Source organism: Nicotiana tabacum, chromosome 23 (assembly GCF_000715075.1).
Source record: "Nicotiana tabacum cultivar K326 chromosome 23, ASM71507v2, whole genome shotgun sequence".
In the NCBI taxonomy this organism is placed as follows: Eukaryota; Viridiplantae; Streptophyta; class Magnoliopsida; order Solanales; family Solanaceae; genus Nicotiana; species Nicotiana tabacum.
In genome coordinates this window covers 128,170,664-128,195,957 of record NC_134102.1, presented here as the reverse complement: position 1 = coordinate 128,195,957, position 25,294 = coordinate 128,170,664, and the positions used below count along the sequence as shown (strand labels likewise).

At 37.0% G+C, this 25,294-nt stretch overlaps 5 protein-coding genes across 11 annotated transcripts; 2 read left to right on the top strand and 3 right to left on the bottom strand.

Moving 5' to 3' along the window:
- Positions 1 to 299: 299 nt before the first annotated feature.
- On the top strand, positions 300 to 2,889 carry LOC107828095 (subtilisin-like protease 4). Its single transcript, XM_016655346.2, has one exon. The coding sequence runs from the start codon at positions 509 to 511 to the stop codon at positions 2,735 to 2,737; it is 2,229 nt and encodes a 742-aa protein (XP_016510832.1). The 5' UTR covers positions 300 to 508; the 3' UTR covers positions 2,738 to 2,889.
- Positions 2,890 to 5,532: 2,643 nt separating this feature from the next.
- Positions 5,533 to 9,747, top strand: LOC107828097 (copper chaperone for superoxide dismutase, chloroplastic/cytosolic). 2 transcript variants are annotated; one of them, XM_016655349.2, is made up of 6 exons: positions 5,533 to 5,950; positions 6,222 to 6,248; positions 7,220 to 7,292; positions 7,400 to 7,534; positions 7,826 to 8,025; positions 9,207 to 9,747. In XM_016655349.2, exons 1-6 carry the CDS (start codon positions 5,675 to 5,677, stop codon positions 9,450 to 9,452), a joined length of 957 nt encoding a protein of 318 aa, XP_016510835.2. In that variant the 5' UTR covers positions 5,533 to 5,674; the 3' UTR covers positions 9,453 to 9,747. The 2 variants fall into 2 exon arrangements, with proteins under 2 accessions (XP_016510835.2, XP_016510836.2); XM_016655350.2 differs by lacking the exon at positions 6,222 to 6,248 and having other exon boundaries at positions 5,555 to 5,950.
- Positions 9,748 to 9,906: 159 nt separating this feature from the next.
- On the bottom strand, positions 9,907 to 15,196 carry LOC107828096 (nudix hydrolase 14, chloroplastic). 2 transcript variants are annotated; one of them, XM_075246620.1, is made up of 8 exons: positions 14,801 to 15,196; positions 13,717 to 13,758; positions 13,555 to 13,629; positions 13,026 to 13,103; positions 12,660 to 12,752; positions 12,420 to 12,512; positions 10,981 to 11,079; positions 9,907 to 10,387 (listed from the first exon to the last, which is right to left on the bottom strand). In XM_075246620.1, the coding sequence occupies exons 1-8, from the start codon at positions 15,059 to 15,061 to the stop codon at positions 10,163 to 10,165; spliced, it is 966 nt and encodes a 321-aa protein (XP_075102721.1). In that variant the 5' UTR covers positions 15,062 to 15,196; the 3' UTR covers positions 9,907 to 10,162. The 2 variants fall into 2 exon arrangements, with proteins under 2 accessions (XP_075102721.1, XP_016510834.1); XM_016655348.2 differs by lacking the exon at positions 13,717 to 13,758 and having other exon boundaries at positions 13,555 to 13,660; positions 14,805 to 15,192.
- A 461-nt stretch (positions 15,197 to 15,657) lies between these two features.
- LOC107828098 (enoyl-CoA delta isomerase 1, peroxisomal-like) lies at positions 15,658 to 17,887 on the bottom strand. Of its 2 annotated transcripts, none has more exons than XM_016655352.2 (2): positions 16,975 to 17,887; positions 15,658 to 16,481 (listed from the first exon to the last, which is right to left on the bottom strand). In XM_016655352.2, exon 1 carries the CDS (start codon positions 17,743 to 17,745, stop codon positions 17,011 to 17,013), a length of 735 nt encoding a protein of 244 aa, XP_016510838.1. In that variant the 5' UTR covers positions 17,746 to 17,887; the 3' UTR covers positions 15,658 to 16,481; positions 16,975 to 17,010. The 2 variants fall into 2 exon arrangements, with proteins under 2 accessions (XP_016510838.1, XP_016510837.1); XM_016655351.2 differs by having other exon boundaries at positions 15,796 to 16,335.
- A 517-nt stretch (positions 17,888 to 18,404) lies between these two features.
- Positions 18,405 to 24,684, bottom strand: LOC107828100 (uncharacterized). Of its 4 annotated transcripts, none has more exons than XM_075245310.1 (7): positions 24,413 to 24,684; positions 21,658 to 23,318; positions 21,416 to 21,566; positions 21,179 to 21,326; positions 20,861 to 21,109; positions 20,207 to 20,503; positions 18,405 to 19,083 (listed from the first exon to the last, which is right to left on the bottom strand). In XM_075245310.1, the coding sequence occupies exons 2-6, from the start codon at positions 23,303 to 23,305 to the stop codon at positions 20,228 to 20,230; spliced, it is 2,472 nt and encodes an 823-aa protein (XP_075101411.1). In that variant the 5' UTR covers positions 23,306 to 23,318; positions 24,413 to 24,684; the 3' UTR covers positions 18,405 to 19,083; positions 20,207 to 20,227. The 4 variants fall into 4 exon arrangements, with proteins under 4 accessions (XP_075101411.1, XP_075101410.1, XP_075101409.1 ...); XM_075245309.1 differs by having other exon boundaries at positions 18,405 to 19,045; XM_075245308.1 differs by lacking the exon at positions 24,413 to 24,684 and adding an exon at positions 24,251 to 24,373.
- Between the last annotated feature and the right edge of the window lie 610 nt (positions 24,685 to 25,294).

The following is a 25,294-nucleotide window of genomic DNA, read 5'->3' as shown; positions in this document are numbered from 1 at the left end:
GCTTCTATCAGATCTTACTAATGATGGTAGGTCAACATTTATTGAACAGCTTCGTTAGCTAAGTTGAAAACTAAGAGCAAATGTGTGCCGACCAGAGCATGATTGACCCCAACTTTAAACGGAGGGTACCGTTTTGCAATCAGAAGGACAATTTTGGATATTTCCCCGTTAGGATAAGCTTCGATAATATTTGAATGTGGCCCATTATTGGTCGAGTCATTACTACCATTACGCCAGTGGACAACTTTATATCAATCATTCCTCCAAAAAGAAAAGTCAAATATGTACAAATTTTACAACGAACAACTTTACTTCAATATCGGACGAGTCAGTTGGTTTGCTAATTAATTGGTTATACCATATATTTCTATCCTAGTCTAATTCACAATAATGATACAATAAGTTTCACAGAGGAAGTACTATATGTAGTAGCTCCAAATTAAACTGAAAAATATATCAACTTCACTTTTCAAGTGCATTATAAAAAGTTAGCATCCCATTTGCAGCCATGGGATTCTTGAAAATCCTTCTATTTTGCATTTTTTGCTCTTTCCCATTGCCTAGTTTCCAGAGTGATTTAGAGACTTATATAGTCCAAGTTGAACCACCAGAAGGCCAAATTTCTACTCAATCATCATCAATGGATTTAGAGAGCTATTACCATTCTTTTTTGCCTAAAACTACATCAATTAGCTCAAGTGAAAATGAAGAGCCAAGAATGATCTATTCCTATCACAATGTGATGAAAGGCTTTGCAGCAAGATTAACTGCTGCACAAGTGAAGGAAATGGAAAAGAAACAAGGCTTTTTTTCTGCACGGCCACATAGGATATTGTCCTTGCAAACTACTCATACTCCAAGTTTTCTTGGTTTGCAACAGAACATGGGTTTGTGGAAGGATTCCAACTATGGGAAAGGCGTGATCATCGGAGTTTTGGACACTGGAATTTTCCCTGATCATCCTTCATTTAGCGACGTTGGGATGCCTCCCCCGCCTGCTAAGTGGAAAGGATTTTGTGAGTCTAATTTCACGACAAAGTGTAATAACAAGATCATAGGACTCAGGTCTTTTCGATTTGCTGAAGGTTCCCCGATAGATGATGATGGACATGGTACACACACAGCTAGCACAGCTGCAGGAGCTTTTGTGAAAGGTGCCAATTTCTTTGGGAATGCAAATGGCACAGCAGTTGGTGTTGCCCCTCTTGCCCACATAGCCATATATAAAGTATGCAGTTTTGCTACTTGTAGTGATACTGATTTTTTAGCTGCCATGGATGCAGCTATAGATGATGGTGTAGATATCATTTCCGCATCTCTTGGTGGATTTTCTAATGGTCCATTTCATGATGACCCTATTGCTCTTGGGGCGTACAGTGCAACAGAAAGAGGTATTCTTGTTAGTTGCTCTGCAGGCAATCGCCAATTTGATAGCTCTGTAGCAAATAGTGCCCCTTGGATTCTCACAGTTGGCGCTAGCACTCATGATAGAAAACTAAAGGCCACTGTTAAGCTTGGAAATAAAGAGGAATTTGAAGGAGAATCTGCTGATGAGCAAAAGACCTCAAACTCAACATTCATCGCTCTATATGATGCTGGAAAGAATGCAAGTGATCAAGATGCCCCTTTCTGTAGATCGTGGGCGTTGACTGATCCTGCTATCAAAGGTAAGATAGTCTTGTGTCGAAAAGATTGTTGTAGTCTCACCAGTAGTCAAGGAGAGAGTGTAAAGAATGCTGGAGGCGTTGGCATGATTCTGATCAATAATCCGGAAGATGGTGTCACTAAATCAGCTACTGCTCATGTCCTTCCCGCATTAGATGTTTCACATGAAGAAGGAGAGAAAATTAAAGCCTATATAAATTCAACTTCAAATCCTATTGCTGCAATTACATTCCAGGGAACAGTAATAGGAGATAAAAATGCTCCTATAGTTGCTTCATTTTCTACTCGAGGACCAAGCAGAGCAAATCCTGGCATCTTAAAACCTGATATTATTGGTCCTGGTGTTAATGTCCTTGCTGCTTGGCCTACCACCGTGAATATCCCCAACAAAAACACAAAGTCTGCATTCAATATTCTATCTGGTACCTCAATGTCTTGCGCTCACCTTACTGGCATAGCAGCTCTGCTGATGAGCGCGCATCCTAATTGGTCTTCTTCTGCTATTAAGTCCGCAATCATGACAACCGCTGACACATTAAACCTTGCCAAGAATCCAATATTAGATGAAACGCTCAATCCTGCTAATATCTTTGCAACTGGCGCAGGACATGTTAATCCGTCGAGAGCAACTGATCCTGGACTAGTTTATGATACACCATTTGAGGACTATTTACCTTATTTATGTGGTTTGAACTACTCAAATCGAGAGGTAGGTAACTTGTTACAACGCAAGGTAAATTGCTCGGAGGTGAAAAGTATCCCTGAACCGCAATTAAATTATCCTTCATTTTCCATCAGACTTAGATCAACTCCTCAGACATATACTAGAAATGTGACCAACGTAGGAGACGCCAAATCATCTTACAAGGTGGAGATAGTTCAACCAAAAGGAGTTGCTGTGAAAGTTAAACCCTCCAAGCTAAACTTCTCTATGTTGAACCAGAGATTAACATACCAAGTGACTTTTTCCAAGACAACCAATAGCTCAGGCAATGAAGTTGTTCAGGGATTCTTGAAATGGACTTCTAATAGGCACTCTGTGAGAAGTCCAATTGCAGTTGTGTTGATCTAGTGAAACGTACAAGATTGGCAGTTCTAGTTTTCTATTTTCTCTTTCTTTATTTTTCTCCCTTTTCTGGTGCCATGAACAATGGACTTGTATTAATGCTTTCAATCTCAAATGCAGAATAAGTGCATAAAGTACTCATTTTGATTTTAGTCAAATGCTGTTAATATCTTTTCTGTATATGTTATTATGTTACTTTTCATTCTTTCACTTTTTCTTGATTTAGTTAATGGTGTTTGATAATTTTATCAGTTTTAAATGCTTTCATCATGTCTTGTATAGGTAGTAGGTAGAAGAATTAACTCAAATATATAATAGTCACCCACCTAATTAAAATTCATGTATAATATGTGTAAAACTGTGTATAATTTATCTATACTGGTTTAAAAAAAGTAGATCGTGAATCTGGCCGGCTATTTGCGTAACAAAACTATATTTCCCACGGAAGTATGATTGTCTTTGTCGGCATTAGCTACTTGCCATTAAATACTTCCACTCCAAGTGGGCAAAATGTTAGAGACTATATATATCCATCTAAATAAAATACAAACATCTTCCAATAACCTTAGTAGGGTTTCACCTATTTACTTTATTGACCCGTTACATCAAGGGTCCACGCGCTTATTACTAAAGTATTTAAGTTATATACAAGCATAAGAATTTTCTAACTTCTCATGTCCCTCGCAACATTCTCCTGGGCATGAAGGAAACAAGCCAGTCCTCTACTAAACCCAAGCCCGTGATTGAAAAACTCATCCCGGAAGAAGAATAGCCCGCTTTCTAGTCGACTGATCATGTTGATCATATAACTGGGAGGTAACATGTCACATTAGAGATGAGCGATTGGATGTGTCCTCTAATCACCACGACGAGACTGGTCCTTCTTTTAGTAGGCATGGACCAAGCGTACTTAAGATAATTATTTACTTTAATTTATGTGATACTCTTTTCATTATTAATATGAATATGAATATATAAAATAAAACTTATTTCAAGTACTTTCTCAAATAAAATAAAGTTTTTATGTTTTGTGTGTTAATAATGTCAAAAGTTGTTATGTTATCAAGCTAAATTGACCTGCAACAACAAGTAACATAAAAAGAAAATTCGGCAGTCTACGGCCAGCCGGCCAAACATATGGCAAGAAATGTCCCAATTTATTGTTATTGGCATGTTTTAGCCAAGTTTGGTAATTTTAATAAAAATAATTAACAAAGTTCAAAATAATTTACCTTCTTCTACCATTACCATTCCTCCAACGTGTAGTATTATACCACCACATCAATGCCACCATTAAAACTACCGATGCCTTCAATATATCACTACAACTATGTCATAAACCCATTGAAATCACCGAATTATGAAGAAGATCTCGACTGTTGATCGAGCTTTTTGCTCTCAAATCTGAAAATTGAAATTTAAAAATTGTTATAAGCCGGAGTGGGTGTTCAAAGATCTTGTTAATAACAATTGTGTGAAGCTTGTACTAAATTTTGAGCTCATTTTCGAAATTTTGAGCTGGGCCGTAACGAGCTGAACGCGGTGTATATCTATGTATATTTCACTATGTCTTTGTATATCTTTCAGGTACATCCGTATATCTCCAATATATCATGTATATTCTTTATATCACATGAAAATCCATGTGGATATACACAATATATACACGTGATATATATTATCGTACTGATGTTATTAAAATTGATTTTAGCTCCAAATTTTAACTCCAAAGCAGTCCAAATCACCTCCAATCTTCCTCAAATTTTGTATAACTTCGTATAGGTTTTCCCAAGAATTTCAACCACACCCATTCAAAACAACAAAAAAATTTCAAGTTTCAACTTGAATCTTTAAATGAGTTTTTAATGGTGAGATTACAATTTATTATGATGATGTAAATCATCATCGACAGTTTCAGATGCTTTGTCTATTAAAATTGAATGAATTAGAAACATATCCAAGATCTCTTGAAAACTCTAAAAAAAACCTCAAGATCTCTTGTATCTCCGTCCATTTGGGAGAATTTGGCTATTATTGTCAATTTATTTGGGCTACAGTTGGTAAACCTAATATTTGACCGAAATGTTGCTAATAGTTATTAGCAGTATAAAAGTTACAGAAATATAATACTTTTTTAGGGTAGTCTTTAACTTTTGACCTCCCTTGCCCCATAGGCAGAACTTCAAAGTCAAAAGTTAAAAATGTTGCCCATGGGTAGTGGTGGCAAAATGGATTTAAAAAACAGTTATCCATCTATATTGATATTATCCACTAAAAATGGGTTGGATAATGAACTTTTTAAAAACAGATCAAATATTGATAAGGAGCATATTATCGACTTAGAAAATGGATAACTAATGGGTTTAACTTTTATATTTGTAAAGACTCAAATTAGGGGTTCCTCAAGTTTGAGAGACTAAAAATTCTCCCAAATGTGATTATATTCAAGAAACCATGGATAATATGAATATCCATATTATCTGTCGGTTAACTATTTTCTATCCGTATTAAATACGGGTCGGGTCGAATAATCTATCCGTTTTTAAAATTATCCGTTTTCGATCCACTCATATCCGACCCGCCAATTTGCCACCCCTACCCATAAGACAAGCGAGAGACTACACTTATTAAACTTGAAGTTCTGCCCACAAAACAAGCGGTGTGACAAAAATTCAAGGCCATCCACTTTGAGGGTTATTTGTGTACTTCACCCATTAGTATTAGTAGTGGTATATATGTGTCAATTTTCCAAAATAAAACGAGGGCTAGTAGTTATGTGGCCCAATGAAACAGCCCAATTAGCTGAATACAGGAAGTCGATGATTCTAGAATCTAGATTGCGTTCCGAAGTCTAACGACGACTCTCTCTCTCTCTCAATCTCTATCTCAACTGTTAAAAAATTGGAACCAAAAGCTGAATGAATATAAAAGGATTGTGAAAATATGGCATTTTTGAGGTCAATTGTGACTGCAAAAACAACCGCCATTGCTGCTGTTATTCCAGCTTCTGCTTTTGCTATTTCTTCCATTTCCTCTTCCTCCTCGTCTTCTTCTTCTTCTTCTTCTTCTTCTTCGCACTTCGAACGCTTATCGAAAAATCTAAAATTTGCTTCGAATCCGAATCTCCGATTAAGCTTCGCGAAGAATATAGAAAAATCAAGTCCTCCTTCAGCTCTTCATATGGACGCGCCTTCTTCCAATCACCTAACTTCCGTCGAGGTATAATTTATTCCTCTTGACTCTTGTATTTTTCTTAAATTTGTTGAATTCTCCTAGGCTGATTCAACATATAAGCCGTGGTTGCACCGGAACTAATTCGGATATTAAGTGGTGCATTTACACTATTAGTCTCTTTAAATTTGAGATTCACCTCTATTCCTAAACCACAACTGCAAACTAGTATATTTTTAATTTCTTTTGTGGTTTATTGGTTTTTGGCAATCAATTGATGTTATAGTTCTAATTCAGTAATTTGATTTTTCATTTTTAGAATGGTGCCGTCTTGCCTGAGTTACTGGTACGTTCTCCTTTAGGCTTTAGTATATTTTTCTATGTAGTTTTGATTTGAGAGGAAAAATGAGAAATGAGTTTAACTTATATATAGACAGTGTAAAGGTCACTCAACAGATATCTTCACCATAAAATATGGGATTTGTAATCTTTAAGACAAGGCAGGTTACCTACAATAACAGGTAAATGTGATATGATAGTATAAAATTCTTTACACTATCGTGAATATTAGCATATCTGGACCGGTACAATAAATAGGGACTCTTGTACCGGCAAACAAGTCTATTATGGTAAATATGGTAACTGTGTACTTTTGATAGTACTACAATGCAGTACAACATTTGAGTGAAAGAAAGGTACAATATAGTACAATATCAATCTAGGACCAATCTTTTCTCCTTTGCTTTAGGTCGATCAACTAACATCTTGTGTAAGAAGGCAGGGCAGAGCCTTATATAGTGCTCTGTTATAAGCAATATTCACTTGTAAAAAAAATGTATACTTTTGCTTTTGACTATATAATACAAGCGGGTCTTTTTCTCCTTGATTAATTGCTTAGGTAAATTCCTCATGCATATACTTTTGCTTTTGACTATATAATTCAAGCGGGTCGTTTTCTCCTTGATTAATTGCTTAGGTAAATTCTTCATGCTGGCTGTAATGTGATTGATTTGTCAAGAATGCTGATCTTTATTGGGTTTTTCCTTAAAGCATCTCTTAATGTTAGTGCACCAACTTATGCTGAGGATAACCCATTTTTGTTGTTATCGAAGAGGGTTTAATTTTTGCGGTTCGCATTTGGTTTTACTAGTTTTGTTGTGAGTTGATGATTTTTAGGGTTGGGGAGTGGAGGGCTTGCATTATGTTGGAATTATTCTAATATAGAATGTCTCATAAGAACTCATAACTTCTGATTGTTATGTCACATTACTGTTGCTTTCTCACGTTAAATTGATGGTATTGTCGACTTGGTGACAGACAGAATTTATGGTGGACATGTCGTGTCAAGGCTGTGTTAAGGCAGTCAAGAGCAAACTGCAAACTGTTGAAGGTAAGTGCTAAAAACAAGAAATCATGCCTTGTCATGAGGCTTTTTTTCTGTAAAAAAACTCATCAATTTGTTTTAGCATTGAAAGAGATCTTTTGTGTGGCTTTTAGGTGTTAAGAATGTGGATGTGGACCTCGATAATCAAGTAGTGAGAGTTCTTGGATCTTCACCTGTGAAGATTTTGACAGAAGCCTTGGAGCAAACAGGTCGAAAAGCCCGACTGATTGGACAAGGAGTTCCGGATGGTATTGTTCCAATCTTAAAGCTAATTGTATATCTGATGTTGTCGGTTAGTACTATAGAAAGTTTGTGAAGCATTATATTTTCACATCTCTGGCTATGTTCACAGGATGACCAGAATCAGCTATGCCTATGATTATTGTACATAATGTTTTCTAAAGTGCTGAACTGAGAGAATGAATGCAAACGAGGGATCATAAGCAGTTACCTCATGAGCTTTAGATTTCTTCAGCTTCATCTTCTTTATTTCCAATGCGATGTATCCAACAGTTTTATGTGTTTACCATGCTGTGTAGATTTCCTTATATCTGCTGCTGTTGCGGAATTCAAAGGGCCAGACATTTTTGGTGTTGTTCGCTTGGCTCAAGTCAATATGGAATTAACTAGGATTGAAGCAAACTTCAGTGGACTGACACCTGGAAAGCATGCTTGGTCAATTAATGAATTTGGTGATTTGACGAAGGGGGCAGCTAGTACTGGGAAATTGTATAGCCCAGTAAGAAATACTCAGAAAAACGTCTGATTTAAATATGATATGTTATATTCCCCTGTTCCTGTGAACTCTACATAGGTGATACCTATTAGTTGAGAATATGTTTGTCATGGTAGCACTTTTACTCTGTCTTATGCTTTTCTAGGAGCCGTTTAGCCTTTCAGAGTTTTATACGTCATCAATAGAAAATATAAAGAACTTCTAGTACTTTTTATTTTTATTTGTATGTTATTGGCCTGAGATAAGTTTAATTGGAGTAACATGGTTAGTGAGATAGCCGACCCAGTGTTGTTTGGGATTGAGACAAAGTTGTTTTTTTCCTCCTTTTTTGGTCGGGGGCATGGATTCTGCAGTTGCCGTTATCCTTACACAGAGAAATTGAGGGAATCAGCATGCTTATCTATTATTTATGCAGTCAGGTTCTCAACTAATCTCACTTATGGATGCTTTAAGTGCTTGAAGGACTATGATTAATACTTTTAAGTGGTCCATTGTCAATGAAATGTATCTAATAATCCATGCTGTTAGTTATGGAATGGAAGTTGTCTGGAAACAGGATACTCCAAAGGGTGAAATGAATATCTACACTTGCTTGTTGTGTTAATTCTTTCCTTGTTTTGGAGTGTCTAAAGGTGCCCAATGGACGAAGTTCTAATGCATGATTGGTTTGTGTGGGTTTTGAGTAACACCATGTACAAGTTACTATTCAAGCTAAGATGTACCTATACGCTGTCCGATTCCCTTCTATTTTTTCCTGCTCTGGGAGTGGGAGATGGGGGTTTACTTGGTGAAGGCCATGCATTTAACAGGGTGGTTAGGTATTGTGACCTTTGTAGTCCTTCTTGCTTTGCCTAATAGTAAAGAATTTGGTGTAAGGTGATAAATGATAAAATGGTGAGTATCCTGATAAGTTCCTTTGTTCTGGAAGGGTCCGCCATTTCCCCCTCACGAGATTGCATGCTTGGTTCCTTTCTTCATGACTTCTATATTGAGAATATTTGGTAGTGATCTGACAATCTGGGAAAAACTAAAACAAGATGGTTGTTCCCACAGTGATATCATAATACAAACGGGAATATCTATTTTGCTTTTCTTTTTCCCCCCTTAGCCCTGAACATTGTATTGAAAAAAGTTGCACCAAAAAGTGATGTGCTGCACTTTCTGATCTTTTTTCCAATTTTCAGCCACTTGGTGACCTGGGAACACTGGAAGTTGACGAGAAAGGTGAGTCATTCTATTCTGGTGCTAAAGAGAAGCTGAGAGTTGCTGACCTGATTGGGAGAGCCATAGCAGTATATGCAACTGAAGATAAATCGGATCCAGGACTTAAAGCAGCAGTGATAGCTAGAAGTGCAGGAGTTGGTGAGAACTACAAGAAACTCTGCACTTGTGATGGTACAACTATTTGGGAAGCAACCAACAAACTTTGAACACTTACACTATCTTAGACCTATATGTTCTTTGTATACTACATCTCCATCAAGCTTAATTTGGGATGGCAGGGTCGTTTTCCAACTGCAATAGGAAAATACTTTCTTCAGTGATGTTCGACGTTCAACATTTTCAAGCTGCAACCAGTAAGATTTTGCTCTAAAGGATTGGAAGTAAGATAATTCCCATGGGTTTTTCGAGACAAATGAAAAAATTCAATTTGGCGTGTTTGACTCCAAATTTAGAAGCAATCAGTTTCTTTTACTTTATTTAATATGAAAATAAGTCGCAGCAAGAGATGTTTTGAAGAAGATACAAGCTCATAGCTAAATAGCAGTGCCATGTTGTTGTGATAACAACATCCTGAAGCCAATTTTACCCATCCATACCAGGAACAGAATTAACGGTAAAACGGAATAGAGTTAATACATTTGTCATTTTTTAGGACTTCCGTTAACTGTGCAAGGACCAATCTCCTCTTTCCCTTTTTTATTATCTTTTTCGAAATGATAAAATTGTGTTCTATGCAAAACAGCTTTTGTGTGTCTATGTACAAAAGTTCAAAACTAAGCAACAGATGCAGTTGCCAGGAGTGTTCGCCTAGGAATACCCATAATGTAGAAGTCATCTGCCTAAGATATACCATCACCTATTCAGCCAAGCAAACAATAAAGTAAATTGAGATAAAAATGGGAGAGAAAATATTAACTCAAGGCAGCAGCCCATCTCTTTTGGCCATCTCATAGAGGGCAATTGCGGTCAGAGCCTTTGCGTCAGCTGTGGCACGCCACAGTTTATCATATGGAACCACATGCACCTTAATCAGCTCCCCATGGTCTCGTAGTCCAGTTTCTTTCCCTTGCAGTTGTTGGATTTTCTCTTTGCTGACATTTCCTCTGTATAGAAACAAACTGATCTCCTCATCACAGCCACCCTAACATCGAAAGAACAACAAAATCACAGAAATATAGTGTTAGAGAAACATAAAAGGCAGAAATAATAATGAAAAGTCCCCATCTTTTAAATGCGAAATATAGACCCAACGTAAGGCGATAGACCTGATGTAGTCACCCTACTCTGAACCTCGTGCATAGTGGGTGCTCAGTGCACTAAGCTGCCCTTTTTTTTTAAATCTGAAATGCGAGAAAGAAGCTACTGCTGTTCCAGAAAATGGCAGCTTTTCCATGCCGATTATAATTTTTACTATGCTGAAAAACCATGACTGGGGCAAGGTTCGCAAAATTTATAATTTCAGTGCGCATGGAGCAGTATCCAACGTCATTCCAGGTTCCTAACACTAGAGCAAGTAGTGCAATGAATTGAAACTACTGACCACTAGAAGTATTAACCGTCAACATTCTTTAAATACGAGGCTAGAAGCAACTATAACATTTACCCTTTCATATACTTTTTAGCAGAAACTAGCTGTTTATGCAAATTTTTCTACTTATTGTTCCCATAATTCAAAATCCAAGAGAGCATGTGGTCAGATTAGTCTGAGTCTTATAGAAGATGGTGGAAGCTTACAGGAGAAGGAAAAACTCTTCCCCCAGTCGATGCATCAAGAAAAGCCGTGAGGTCGACCATATCATGAACATTCAGGTGTATTCCAGTTTCTTCCTCAACCTGAGACATATAGATCAGATACTTAAATTAGAAGTTCGGCCAAATAGCAATGTCAAACTCTCCGATTTTGCCATCCACTGATATATATGCACATCCATAAGTATTCAAAAGCAGCACTTGATTATACAGTATAATGCAACTAAGTTGTCAAATATGTAAAACAGATAGTTGCTTGTCAAAAGGAAGTTACAATGTTCCTATAAGGATCAGTAGAGCCACACATACACAAACATCAGCAAATTTCTGGATTCTATTAACTCATCAGAAAAGAAGGAACTTCCATTGATTAGTCGAGAAAGGACAGAATAAGAGGAATCCAGTTCATTATGCAATAATAAACCAATATACTATGTAATTGAGCCACGAAACAAGGGAACAGCTTTCCCCAGTCTAGAAAATTTTGAGAAAGTTCATATTCACTCTGTATGTATCTTAATGAGTCAACTGCAGCATATGCTGAAGTATTGGCTCATTGTATTATCTGGAGAAATTTTTACTTCATCTTTTGAAGATTCATGTGTTCTATTTCCTTGTACCTCGGGCTGTCGTCAACCAGGTACAAAAGCCTATATGGGCTAGTAACATGATTATTCCTTTTCTTGCTGTTAAGTTGGCTACTTGCAATCTCCTGCACACCTTAAAAATGATAGTTTGACGACTAAGACTTTACCATAAAGTTCAAATCTAGACTTGACTATCGCCTTCAAAATTACATTAATGCCTGAGATTTTGACAAATTAACTCATTGTTGACACTTGCTCAGTTGCTTGGGATTGACTGTCGACACCTACTTAATCTTCGGTGTTCCCTGTTGATTCAGTCTCTGTGAGCATATTAGTCACCTTACTCGGAATATCCCTGCAACAGCTACCAAAAAGTGACAAGACAATGCCTGGCACAACCTACCATAATCCTTCAGCATCCATCGTTTGTACGTTATTATCTGTGACCCAAATATTTTGCAAAAGCAAATACGAGCCCTCTTTAAACATTTTATAGACAATTACAATGCAAATACCAGCCTTCTATGAAACATTTCTGAACGAGACCATACAACAACCCCGGACCTTCACAATGATTAAAGCCACTGTAATTTCTCATATACACCATTAGATCTAAAATAAATTTTGGAACTTAAGTGCTTCCGTCTGATTATTCACTCCTCTCTGAATACTCGGTTGCAAACACAACTGTAAGAAAATCATCTGTGACCAGAAAACAGTAACTCTGACATGAAATGCCTGTGCATGGATGAATATGTGATAGCTTTCGGCATCATATTGCCTGGATTATTTGGGGTGGGGGAGGGGATAATGCTTTGATAGAGAGGAAAGAGAGACCTCTCGAACTGCTGTTCCAGCAAAGTCACCATGGTCATCATCCAGCATTCCTGCTGGCAATTCCAAAATTAGCCTCCCAACAGGTACCCTAACCTTTCAAACAATTTGAAAGTTTTTTAGAGTTAAAAAGGTAATAGAGGTAGAGAACCTTCATAGATTTCCTCACCTAATCAGTATTGTGAGATACTTTTCAACGTTATATAAACAGAGGAGTTGATGGTTGGAACTTGGAAGACCTACCTGCTCCGTAAGCACAGCATACGTCTCACCCTCAGAATCCAAAAGGATTAGCACTGCAACAGCTGGACCCCGTGCAAAGACAATACCAGGAACCTACACACAAAAGAAGCAATAGTGACTGAAAAGAAATTGCCCTTGTCGCAACCAAGGCTAAGCTAGGAAAAAGAAAATGGAAGACACAAATCATTGTAATGTTAGTAATGACAAGCTATGTCAAGAGTACTGTATTTTCCGTCGCTCTAAGATACTTGGACAAAAGACTCAGTATAAACAAAATAAATTAAGGAAACCACAGCTTTAAAAGTATCTATTCATTGTCCGACTGAATGAGTTACATAAATGGGATGGGAAATTCTACTCAGATACCTTTTGACCTGTCTCCTTATCAATAATATCTGCTTTGAACTTTAGAAACCCCAAACGCTTTCCAAACATATCTACACCCTGCTCAAACACATAAAAAGGAAAATCAGCTGTAAAGCAAACTTAATGCTTGCAGTAGCAGGACCGACAACAGATTGAAATTCGGCGTTAGTCACTATGTCTCCAGTCACTGATATTGCAACTTAACATCGACACATAACATGAAGAAGGCAAGAGCACAACTGACAGCCATGTCAGGCTGTCAGGGCAGCATGGCAATCTTTAAGGAGCATAAGGTGCCAATAAACCTAAATATTCATTGGTCTAATAAATGTTAATTGGACATAATATACTCAACAACAATGTAGTTAAGCAGCATCAGTCAAGATAAAAAGACATGCCATTTTCCTCCAGCATTATCCAATTTTTAATAAATTTAGAAGGGCTCTGGCAACAATGTAATTCATCCAAGCTAGTGAACAAATAAAAGTCACAATCTTCATACTTTAAAAGAACAACTTGAGATTGAGACCTGAATAAGAACTTGTCTTAAAGACATAGCTCCATTAACCAGCAGTCCTGTTTCAGCTTGTATGTTCTTTAACCACTGCTTAAACAATGAGGATTCAATAGCATTCCTACAAGGAAATAGATATTTCACTCAATCCAAAGCCATAGTAAGAAAAGTCTGAACCTTTACATAAAATGCTTCCTCTTTTGAAGATCTTCCAGAAATCTGACTACAAATGCCATATTAAGAGTAAATTACATAACCCTAGAAGAAAGGAAAAAAGCAAAAAGAAATAGCAACTGGAGGGACTTCCAAACAGCCATTTTAATTCAAAGCCAAACCAAAAAAAATGCTTCACCCTTTTCCCGAAATACTTGAAACACTTACTTAACCTCACAACAAATGCCATAGTGAGCATGCATAAGTTGAATGCTAAAATGGCACATCAATATAGCAACTGGAGGGACTTCCAAACATGCTCACTCAAACTCCATACAAAGCCATACAAAGAAAATGATTCATCTTTAACATAAAAATGCTTGCTTGATTTTTTTTTTAAAAAGCTTGAATGACTTCTTAATACATCACTACAGATATTTATATTAAGCGTGAATTATGGAAGTTGCTTGCTAAAAGTTAGAATCCCAAAAAGAAAAAAAGAAAGATATAACAAATGGAGGGACGTCCAAACAGCTCACTTAATCCTAAGCCATACCAAGAAAAATCATTAATCTTTAACATAAAAGAAGCTTCCTTTCTTTTCAGAAAGTCTTTAACTTCTAAAACCCTCAAGACAAATGCCATATTAAGTGTGAATTATATAGGTTGAAAGCTAAAATTAGAACCCCAAAAAGAAAAAAAGAAAGGTATAACAAATGGAAGGACTTCCAAACAGCTCAGTTAATACAAAGCCATGGCAAGAGGCAAGAAGAATGCTTTAATCTTAAACATGTAAAAAAAAAATCCATTTTTTTCAAAATCATGAAAAACTTCCAAAACACTCTCTACAAATACCAAATTAAGCGTGAATTATATTAGCTGAAAGCTAGACATAGAACACTCAAAAAGAAAAAAGAAAGAAAGAAAGAAAGAATAAATGGACGGACTCCAAAACAAGTCATTCATGCCAAGAAAAATGATCAATCTTTAACATAAAAAAAGCCAAAAACTTCACTACAAATACTATATTAAGGCGTGAATTACAATAGTTGAATGCTAAAAATAGAACCCCAGAAACAGAAAAGAAAGAAATAGCGAGTGAAAGGACTTGCCTGAACTGGGCATTGGAGACGCCGGGAGCAGCGATAATAGAAACGGGTTGATTGAGTTGGGCTGGAAGATTGATTGTGTGGGTAAGTTGAGAAGGTGGGTTTGTTGACATTTTCGCAGAGAAGGTTCGAGCACAAGTTTTAGGCGAAAGGGTGGAAGAGAAGAAGGGGAATTTGTTGACAGGCTTCAATAATGGAATTCCACAACGTGGCACTGCCACTCTCATGATTCCCGGCTGAAATGAATTCTTAAATATCATAACTAGTTTACATCAAGTTTTTTCTCTTCTTTTTTGGTTGTCTTGGTTCTGCTCACAATGCAGAGAGCTCTCACTTCTCACAGATTGCTTTATAGCCTGTTTGGCCAAGCGCTGATTTTGAGAATTGCTGAGAATAAATTTGGGTGTGGCTAATTTATTAGAAACAATTAGTAGCCAAACTTTTGAAATAAGTGCTTGTATTTTTATAAGTGTTTTTCAAAAAAAAGTGCTTTTCGGAGAGAACTATTTTTTTTTATGTTTCTATTCCTACTCAAAAATATATTTTTTCTCAAAAAGTTTGACCAAACACTACAAAAAAAAAAATATTAAAAAAAAATATTTTTAACTTGGAGAATTTTGATCAAATAGGTTACGGTTCCTCCCAAACTTAATATATACACTTAAGAAAAGTCACTAGATAAGTACACCTAATAGATTTCGTCCGAAAATTTGAATGAATTCTGATAAAATACCAAGCTCGAATATATAATGTTCAAATCTTGAATCTACCTTGTCTCTCGAGTTGGAGGATAATAGAAAACAAAAACTCACTACTTTCACACAAAATTTGATAATTGGAGAAAGACGAAAGGAAATGAGTCAAAAGCCACTGAATTCGGTATTGGGGCATTTATTCAAGAGCAAACACATACATACACCAAGGGAAAGCCAACTACATCTACACCTCTGAGAGTCTCCAGTCCTACTACAAGAGGGAGCTGAGGGAAGTAAACTTCACAACGTTTGTGGACAATTTCTTCTAACAAAATAATACTTATTCATAATACAGTATAATCAAACATAAAATCGTATGGTCCAGAAGTCATATGATGTCTATATTACAAAATATTCAATCTTTTCCAGCGTTTATTCGTTGGAGGAAAAGACACCAACAATCAACTACAAGATGAGCAATGGAAAAGCTGCTTCAGATCTAGACTTAAACACAAAGTTAAGCAAGAACTAGCCGAGATAATGGGAGCCTTAACCAAGTGTCCACGAGCAACATATGGCGCAATTTCCTTAGCCAGAAGCTGGTATTAAAGAGAAAACACAACTTCACCCTGCAGCATACTTCCTCTTCCCTCATTATACTGAATCTGATGTTGAAATTAGTGTCCGCGCCATCTCAAAGCACACACAATTCTACACGAACAAATGGTAAGTCTTCAACGGATGCAGCCACCAGGAGAAGCTAACACATTTTACAACAAACTGATGATTGTGGAGGCAGCACTCAGAACTCATCCTTTTGATGCGGATGTTGAATTTGTCTGGTTTGCCACAGTAAACTTATTACTAGTAACAGATCCTGATAATTCTGAGTGGCAATTTTTAAAATGGAAGGGATCCAGAAAATATAGACTTGAAGGAAAGATGCATGATATAATTTCAGAAAGCCAATCCATAATCCTCAGTCCTGCGTGAAATTTATAATTGTAACTTGTATTTGTAAAGTTAGTCACTACTCAGCATTCGTTACTAATTGCTCCTTGTAATACCAGTTTATGAATAAACAACAATGCAATAAAACCTCATACTACTTTATTCACAATATTGCAAGTAAATGCAGTCCAAACAACGAACATTTTCTCATCAGATTCAAGAAGCCACACTCAGCATTAACCTTGTCTTACAAATTTGTGGGGCGCATAATCCTGCATAATCATTATCCAACGATTGTTTGTTTTATTCATGTTACAACTTCAAGTGACCAATCATTCATGGTTGGACAAGTACATATGGGAGGATCTAGTGTTTTGCTTAGCTTACCTGTTCACGTGAAACCACTAGGATTTTCTAGACTATATATATATATATATATATATATATATATATATATATTAAGAAATCCACTAAATATCTATAAATATTTGAGCGTGAACCCAATCATTACTGCAATATTAACTTACTCATAAACTTCAAATTTTGAATCCGCTTCTGATCAGTCAGAGCCTTGAGAGATTCTTGTTTGGCTCCTCCTCCTTGCCATAATCTCCTACAGTCTCATCAGAACCAAGAGAATTTAGTAGCTCGACATACAAAGTTTTCCTACAATCAGCATACACTTTCCCATCCCAATTTCTGCTCACCAATTCTTCACCTAACCTCACAGCTGCCTCCACAGTCTCCTCTGCTCCACTATGAGCCGAATCCACGATCCCCATTTCAACTCCCATCTCAGCCGTCATCTTAGCCGATTTCAACACCACCTCACGCCAAACCGCCGGCGACCCAACTTTACACTTCAACAAAGCCGAAAACCAAATGGGTATCTTAAACCCAATATCAAGCTCACTCATATAAAGAAACCCTCGATCCTTACGCATAAGAACATAATCATGCGAAAGGGCGAAGATAAAGCCGGCAGCAGATGCGTGTCCAGTGACAGCAGCAATTGTGGGCATAGGCAAGGTGATTAAGTCGTAGACAAGAGCGCGGAGTTTCTTAGACATGAGTTGTGGGCGAGCTTTGTCAACTAAGGCCCACTTAAGATCGTAACCATTGGAGAAGAATTTTCCTTGGGCTGTGGTGATCAAAGCGGAAGAGGAAGAAGCTGATTCAGATCGGAGACGGCGGAGAGCGGCGGCGAGGGAATCAATAAGGTTGGGGTGTAAACGGTGCTCATCAGTGCCAGTTAAGGTTAGGAGGAAGATGTTGCCTCTCTTCTCTAATGTACACATCCCTCCCGTTTGTCTCCTTCCTATGGCTGGATTTTAGCAGCTATAGAAGATTGTCCGTACTAAAAAGTAGAGGATTTTTGGTAGATAGAAGAAAGAAAGTGAACAGAAATGAAGATATTATTGGTTCTTGATTAAGGGTGTGTTTGGTGCTAAATGGAGTAAATGAATAATATGATCACTTATTTTTTTCATTTTTGGTTGGTGAGTGACTTATTTTTGGGAAACAGCCGTACCAAAAAAACGCTTAACCTTTATAAAATCAAAATGCTTCCTGTTATCAAAATTGTTGAAGAACTTCAAATATCTCACTATAATGCCCTATTAAGCCTACACCTCTGAAAGTCTTAAACATGCCATAACATTTTTATAGATAAAAGCTTTTGAAACTTATGACTTTAAATAAGTCATAGCATTTGTGTGACTATAAATATTTCTCATTAAGGAAATATAAAAAATAAACAAATCTTTTTTAGACGAACTAGTAAGAAAATAGTGATAATCTTTTTTAAATGGATGGAGTAATATACTTGCAGAAAAATCATCAAATTTATTTTTCTAACAACAAAATCATTAAACTTTCACTAAATATCATAAAATATCATTCTTGCCAAAATATGGTCACACACAAATATGAGAATTGGAAGAAAGACGAAATAAAATGAGTCAAAACACATTGAATTCGGTATTGGGGCATTTATTCAAGAGCAAAGGGATATATATATACACCAAGTGAAAGCCAATTAAGCCTACACCTCTGAAAGTCTCCAGTCCCCTACAAGAGTGAGCTGAGGAAGAACCGCTTCATAATGTTTGCCAAAAATTTCTGCTAACAAACTAATATTCCTAATTCAGAATAATCAAACAGAAAACCGTATAGTCCATAAGTTGTATGATGTCTATATTAAAACATTTTCAATCTATTCCAGCATTAATTTGTTGGAGGAAGAGAGGCCACTATCCACTGCGGAATGAGCAATGACATAGCTGCTTCACAATCCAGACATAAATACCAAGTAAAACAAGTAGTAGGCGAGATAATGAGAGCCAGAAGTTAGTATAAAGGAGCAACCGCCACTTCACCCTGCAGCATACTTCCTCTTGCTGAACTGAATCTGATGGTCAAGTTTGTGTCGATACCATCTCAAAGCACACACAAGTCTTCATGAACAAAGGGTAAATCTTCAAGGGATGCAGCCACGGGCAGAAGCCAACGCATTTTACACAGGTTTATGGGTCCACAGAAACTGATCTGGAGGCAGCACTCAGAACTCATCCCTAAGTGTTGAATGTTGAATTTGCTCTGGATTTAAATGGTGAACATATTACTAGCAACAGATCCTGATAATTATGAGTCGAAATTTCAAGAATGGAAAGGATACGGAAAACATAGGCATGAAGGACACATGCAGAATATAACTTCAGAAACACATAGGCATGAAGGGCATATGCAGAATATAACTTCAGAAACACATTCCATAATCCTCACTCCTGTGTGAAATTTATAATTGTAAGTAATTGTCACGTTGCTTCTTGCTACATAGAGAAATCAATCAGTAGTCAGCATTCTTCCCTAATGCTCCCTGTAATACCAGTTATAACCAACAATGCGATAAAACCTACTACTCCTTTATGCACGATATTGCAAGTCAATGCAGTTCAGACAATGAGCATTCTCATCAGATTAAAGAAGCCAAAATCTTCCACATTCACCTTATCTTACAAATATCTGGTGCGCATTAATCCTGCATAATCAATGTCCACAATTGTGTGTTTTATTCATGTCATGAAACCTCAAGTGACCAATGATTCATGGTGGATACGTGCTCTTATTTTGGTAATATTACCAACTTCAGGTAAATAGGCCAAAGCTAAAATTATCTCAACTAAAAATACACCAAGGTGGAATTAACAGTTTGAGTCAATGACTTCTACATAAATTTAAAGCCGAATAGCAATAACTTCGGCACTGGTCTCTCACAAAAATACCGGCCGAAAAATTTATCATTCCTTGTATGAGGAGAAAAGCCAAATAATCAGAGCACACTTGTTCTGGCAGTAAAATCAACTCCAATTAGTGCACAAATTCTCTCTCAGATGATTTATAGGTTAGCTGAATGACCAGATGATCTTTGGGTATAGAAGGCTAAAGCTACAATACATACAGCTAACTATCTATCATGACTAACGTGTTGCACTTACATTTTCTTGATAAGGTAAATAATTATTAATAATGGGATGATTTCCCGTGTTACACTTACAGGGTATGCACCCAGTCCAAATATGTGGATTGCAAGTCTAGCAACTTCCTCAACAGATTTTATCGAGAAAAAAAAAAAGAACTTTCTCAACAGATCTGCCTTTGTCTTGGCCCAAAGCATTTTCACCGGAGCCAAAACCAAGGCAAGCTGCAGCTTAAAGGAGTATGAAAGCACAAGTAATGAGAGTCAGATATATAGTATACCTCAATTGTCCGTAGTCAGATTTATAGACGTGCACTGATTTTATTCATGCTTAATGAGTCCGTAGTCCCTGACATGGAATCATGTATTACTTGTGCAACCCCTTTTGGTGTTTTCTTGCTAGTATTTTGATAACAAAGATAAGACAGTGACTGCAACCATGAAACCAATGTCGGTTTCCGTATAACATCATCCGATTCTGCAACATGTTGATATAACTCGTTGAGAATCATATCCTGGCCATTGGAAGGTAATCTAACGACCAACTGCGCCAGTAACCTCATCAAACTAGGCAGAACCTGAGAGCAAGAAAATGTTTTTATTTGCCATTTCAAGTACATTATGTTGACATAGTGGGCATAAACCATGGCTAGGAAACCTAAGACAAATCAGCATTTGCATAGTTGAAGCATCTCTCCATTTTCTTTTTTCCATTTTAGAAAGCTTCTATCTGAATTCAAGAAAGAGCTCCTACAATTTATTCCAAATACCCAAATTTTCAAATGAGCGAAGAAACAAGAAGTTAAACCGTTAAAGTGAAGTAGCACTCATATTGAGTATTTGCTATCAATAAAAAGCACGAAGTCCCTTATGATTTACTTATAACTGCCTAGCTTTAGGTTTCCCAGTTGAAGTCAAACATTATTGCCATTTACCTGTATATCAACAAGAGAAAGGAGACGTAAATGCAAATCCAACATCTGCTTGAAAGGCTCCAACTCTCCATCCCAACTCTTCCACAAGTCAGTTTTTGGAGTAGTATCGACTGAACTACAAAGGCTATCAGCTTTTTCAATGAGACAGGAGATGCAATAGAATATAGACGGACTTCCAGCAGGCAGATGTCTAACCAATGCAACAACTCCAGAAGCGAGTCCCTCAAAAGGAGTAATCCCAGGGTATCCCTAAACTTTCAGTTAAATCAGAAAACAAGTTCAAGCATCACAGCAATTAACTTTGATAACTTTTATTACCTCTAAAGATCTCTTGGCATAATAGAATACAAGTTGCTCCTTTAATGTAACTCTTTCATCTAGGTCACCATCCTTCCCAGAGGACATGAAAGCGACAAACACTGAGTGTGAGGCTTTAGACACTTTCCCAGTTGGATGCCCCATGTATCTGGTTAAATGTATTAAGAAAATTTCATAAATTCAACCAGGTTTAGCTTTCCTACTTGTTCCTAGATCTATCCATCAGATTCAGGATACAGAAACATGGTTGGAGCCAGCACCTTGCGGAATACAGAGGCTGGTATACATTCTACGCAAGTTGGGATTACTCGCAGATAAAATAATATCCGAGCAGTCTGCACTTCATCAGTAGTCCACAAATATTCCATTTTCCGAAAGCTAGAAGGTACTGCAAGGAAAAAAGGTACTGTTTTGTGAAAGACTGTAATAGAACAAACATACTGACAATTACAAACATGCAGGGGAAAAAAATTCACAACCAGCTTGGTTTGTCATATCATCATAAGATGGAAGAGATTCCACAAATGAGACACAGGCAGATTCATTCTCCTGAACCCTTGTAACAACTGCTCTAATCGTATCCATATACTCTGGCAAACGCATTCTGCGAAAATATTCCATACAAGAAAATGCAACCAATATCCTCACTGAAAGTCTCATTTGAATTTCTTGGGGAGCACCTAAAACTAACTTGTGCTTTGTTACTGCCAAGGCAAAGAACACAACCATGAAGAAAGCAGATTCAGCAATTTTTTCCAGATTCTCTAATAGCACTTCCTCCCTATCTCGAAGCATCAAAGCAACCTGCCGATGCCACATATAGACATCCCGACAGTAATTCCATATGATATCCTCTACAGCACTTCGGTTTTCTTCATCTGCCAAGACATACTGATTGCAAAAAACACCAGTTATGGCCCCTGCTTCCTTAAAAATAATGGTGTCTAGATGTTGCTGGACCTCATTGAGAACTAATCTCACCAAGTTTCCAGAAGGTGATTCTTGGATTTTGACATAAATACGTGGCAAGGGGAAGATTTCAGTCAGCAATGCTGTAGTGAGGCATAGAAACACATGAGCTTGGTAAGAAAATGGACCACTTTTAGATAAAGCTAATGATAGACACTGTAACAAAAAGGAGTTTCTTGGCTCAACGATAGCATAATCAGCATCTCTGGCACTAGAAACTAAACCATGCGCAATAATCTCGATACGTCCCTCTGCAGAAGTCTTAAACTCCATTAATGCTTTCTGTTCAGATCTATTGATGACTCGTAATACTCCAGCAGCAGCCATGACTACAGCAAACAAAGAGAATGTTGGTCGTGTATTCTTCAATACCTCTCTACTGAAAAGATCAATCTTGTCTGTAGAGTGGGAATTGATAAAATTTGAAAAACTCCATTCCATTAGATGCAGTACCATGAGCCCATTAGACACACTAGCAGAAGGACCATCACTTTTATCCCACAATTCCATTAAACAACAGAGAACTCTAACAAAATAAATGTTCACAGAAGAAGATAAAGCATAGCCAATTCCTGCAAGAACATTGGGGATTGCCCTTTCAGACAAGCGGATCAATCTATAATCTTCTTCAAGGAGCTGGCAGAGCAATTTCGAGCAGACCGTTTTAGATTTTTCGGATGCTGAAGGTACAAAAGAAAGAGCACCAAGGAGGAGAACACCTTCAGAGAAGAAAGATAAGCTTTTGTTCGAATGAATATGTCCAGAGAAAAGGTGCAAGAGGACCTCCACCGCTGAATCAATGACCCCAGGAGAATGTCTAGAAGATTTCCTAACCCAAATATACAGAAGCGTGACAAATAAAGGATAAGATTCCTGCGGAAGGGAGATTTTTTGTGAGGACAAAATAGATAGAAGAAGCTTTGCTTGTGGATCAGCAATATAAAGAGAGAACTGCGCATTGACGAGTGTCCTTAGAGATTGGTGGTGATTTGAATGGAATGACTTATTTTGAAGGGAGTCCCTAAGATCAGCCCATGCTCGGATGATAGTTTGGGCTGATGTCGAAGAAGGATGTCTCAACATCATATTCTCGTGGTTGCCACTGCTGCTGCATAGCCATTCTTCAAGGAATACATATTCAGCTTTCTTTGCCATCATGTAAATTATAAAACTGCAACATCAAGCATTGCAAGTAATCAATAAAAAAGACTGCTACATGCGCTAAAGAATAATTAAGAGCAAACTAATTATCTAACCAAGTCTCATCAATGAACTATAATCACAACAAAATTTGCACCAAATACGAGTACAAGATTTAGGTGATTAAAAGTTATCCACCACCTCAATGACATATTTTTTGCACCGGCTAACCCCGCTTCATGAAAACAAAAGTAACTAGCAATGATTTGCTTTCAGCTCTCAAAAGGATTATCCCCCTTATAAGCTGGGATAAAAGAGGGGAAGGGGTTGGCTTTATTTAGTCAATAGAATTATTCAACAATAGAATTTGTTACTCAATAGATATAGCGAGAGAAGTGTTATAGATAACATTTTTGCTCCAGTCTTCTGAACTGATCAAACAGAAGAGGTGTAAAAGAAAAGACAGTGTTTACTCCATAGAGTTGAATAAGGGAAGGGTTTTTTTTTCCTTAGCAATTTCAAATTCATTTAAGCAACAAACAATAATGACAAGTAGGATGATTTTCTAGAATTCTCTCCAGCACATTGTCATTTTGAAAGAAAGATCACAACATGTTGGGAGAATACACTATCAAAGTCATCGCAAGTTTATTTTACAAGAACAACAACTGCTACACCTCAATCCCAAACAAATTTGGTCGGCTATATGCATCCTGACTGACCGCGCTACTCCATTTGAATTGTTTATCTTCCCAACACGCAAAAAAAAGTAGCACTGACTATCTAAGGCTTCTCTAATCAACAAGAAAATTAAGCTAAACACACAAGGGAAACTTGAAATGACAATGAGTAATCAAAAGCAAAAATAAGAAATCAAAGTTGCAAGATAAAGGGAAAGCCAAAAAAGAGAAGTAGCCAAGCAAATATTAGAGTCGGAGACATTCAGAAAGCAAAGATATTTACTTTCTAACAACATTAACATCTCTTAGGACTTTCTTCGAACAGGAAGCAAGCAGCACATGAAACATGTATGTCAATATCTAACAGCAATTTTAACTGAGAAAAAAATTGACTACAATAAGTAGAATTTGGGAAATCACAAACACGGAAAATTCCAAACTTTACCCTTTTACGAGCTGTCACTTGAGTGCCAAGTTCATTGGGTTCGGAAGAAGTTCCAAAACAGAAGTTGCTGCAAGATTTGAAATTATATGAAAAATATGGACCCTTTTTCTATAAACCAGAATTTTATGGTCAATTATTATCCAATTAAACAGTTTTACTACAATTTCTGAGGAGAAAAGAAGATTGTGTAAAGTTGGAGAGCTATGGCGACATAAGGAGTAACTACCATTCTATTTAATATTTAGTTATCTCTTCTTGTTGACACTGTATTCAAGAAAAATATTACACTTCCCATATATTAAAGGGAAAATGAAAAATAAAAACAGCAAGGAGTAATACTTCGAAAAAAGGCAATAAATTAAATTTTTGTTATGAAAAATAATTATATTGTGGATGTCCATTTATTACTCCGCTCTGTTGAAGTTTATCTACAAGCAGCTGATGCAGGCAGGTTGCAAGCAGCTCAATGAAATGATTTGCTGCAACTTCTTATTAAACAGGCAAGTTGCAAGCAGCTCATGCAGACAGCTTACAAGCAGTTAAAGAAAAGCCTTGCAGCTGCTTCCTGAAAAGCCTCGCAGCTGCTTCCTTTCTTCTATAAGTAGAGTAATTTTCAGTTCGTTATGTACATAAGTTTGAGGTTTGAATAATATATATGTTTCTCTCTATACTTGTCTTTATTTTACTGTTTTTATTTTATAACACGTTATCAGCACGAGACTCTGCCATCTCGAGAAAATACTTTGAAAGTATCAGAGGTACGAACTTTCTTTTTCTAAATAATGTCAAATCTTTCTAAACTTGAGTTTGTAGCCCTGGATATATCGGGCAAAAACGACATGTCTTGGGTGCTTGATGCCAAAATTCATCTTGATGCGATGG